Source organism: Silene latifolia, chromosome 1, assembly GCF_048544455.1.
Source record: "Silene latifolia isolate original U9 population chromosome 1, ASM4854445v1, whole genome shotgun sequence".
Lineage (NCBI taxonomy): Eukaryota > Viridiplantae > Streptophyta > Magnoliopsida > Caryophyllales > Caryophyllaceae > Silene > Silene latifolia.
The window spans coordinates 83,494,713-83,496,263 of NC_133526.1; the positions used below are offsets into that span (position 1 = coordinate 83,494,713).

At 48.4% G+C, this 1,551-nt stretch overlaps 1 protein-coding gene across 1 annotated transcript; it reads right to left on the bottom strand.

Annotated features, from left to right (window-relative positions):
* Nucleotides 1-302: 302 nt before the first annotated feature.
* Nucleotides 303-1,064, bottom strand: LOC141649570 (uncharacterized). Its single transcript, XM_074458257.1, has one exon. It carries the CDS (start codon nucleotides 1,062-1,064, stop codon nucleotides 303-305), a length of 762 nt encoding a protein of 253 aa, XP_074314358.1.
* Between the last annotated feature and the right edge of the window lie 487 nt (nucleotides 1,065-1,551).

The window sequence follows — 1,551 nt, forward strand, 5'->3', positions numbered from 1 at the left end:
CATTCGAAAGACCCATATCTCGTCACAGAAGCTATCTTTGGCTCATCTTCTTCGGCAATTCGAACTTAATAATAACCAGATCTCAGATCTAACTTGGTGAAGTACACGACGCCCTGCAACTGATCGAACAAGTCCGCTACTGGAGGAATGGGGTAACGATTTATCACTATCAACTTGTTTAAGACCCCATAGTCGATACACAATCTCAGACTATCGTCTTATTTGTTTTGAAAGAGCACGGGGGCTCCATAAGGAGCTTTATAGGGTCGAATCGACCTCGAGCTAATCAAATCATCTAGTTGCTATCGAAGTTCAGCTAATTCCGGAGGCGCCATGCAGTATGGCCCTCGAGCGGGAGGTCTTGTCCCTGGGAGTAACTCAATTTGATGGTCCACCGAGCGTCGTGGCGGAAGACTCACAGGTAAATGATTTGGCATCAAGTCCTTGTTGTCATGTAGCACCTCCTTTATTAAGGGTTCCTCTGATTCGGCGGAATTGTCCTCTTTCATGGACACGGTACACAAGTAAGTCGGCTCACCCTTTTGAAGTCCTCTATTAAATTTCATGGCCGAAAGGAGGGGTCCCTTCATCTTGCGATCTCCTCCCTCGGCCTTCACCAAACAAGGGTTCGAGCCGGCCATCATAAGGGAGCCATTATGGGGTGCCAAGAAAGTGGGTGTTCGCTTTAGAAAATCCATTCCGAGGACAATCTTGAAGTCATCCATCGGGACACTGGTGAAGTCGAGCTTTCCGCTCCATTCGCCCATCTTAATTACAACATATTTGGCCACGCCTTGAATCAGCTTAGCGTTGGAGTTAACAGCCTTCATACTACCTCCTTCTCGGTTTTGTTTCATTCCGAGCCTCTTCGCCTCATCTAGGGTGACAAAATTGTGGGAGGCTCCCGTGTCTATCATGGCACGAGTGCTAATTCTGCTAATTCGCACTTCTACATACATGAGCCCAGTGGACTTGGGCACGGAGTGGTCGATGCCTTTTCCCATTGAACACATCATACGCACCGCCCATTCACTCCACTTCTTCTTGTTCACTAGATTCCTCATCGTCTCTCATGTTCGCTTCTATGTCCGTCCCCTCGGGGTTTGGTTCCGTCGACATCTTAGATAAGTTCTTCTTGAGATTGTTGAACTCCCCTTGATGCGGGCACTAGGACATTCGGTATGGTCCTTTACATAAGAAGCAGGCAAATGGCTTCCTAGCAATAGACGCTCCTGGCGTGCTCCCTTTCGAGGAAGTTGGGGTCGGATTAGCTTGCCCCCACCTTCAATTATCTTCTCCCGGACGGAATCGGCTGTTTCCCGTAGAAAGAGTTTTGGCTTGTGACGTGTTTCCTCCAAATATGGGGTTGCCTCCACTTGCTGCAGAAAATACCTTCTTTTGAGCAGCTTCACGTTCGGTATAATAATCGACTAGCCTCTCGGCTGCGGTCATTGCAGCGGAGAGGGAATCGGGTCTCTGTCGCATGATCTCTCGTTGAACCCACTTCTTTAAACTATCGACAAACTAGAACACACGATCCTTCTCGGTCAT

Coding starts and splice junctions, on each gene's coding strand:
- LOC141649570 (XM_074458257.1), bottom strand. CDS start 1,064: ATGAGGAATCTAGTGAACAAGAAGAAGTGGAGTGAATGGGCGGTGCGT.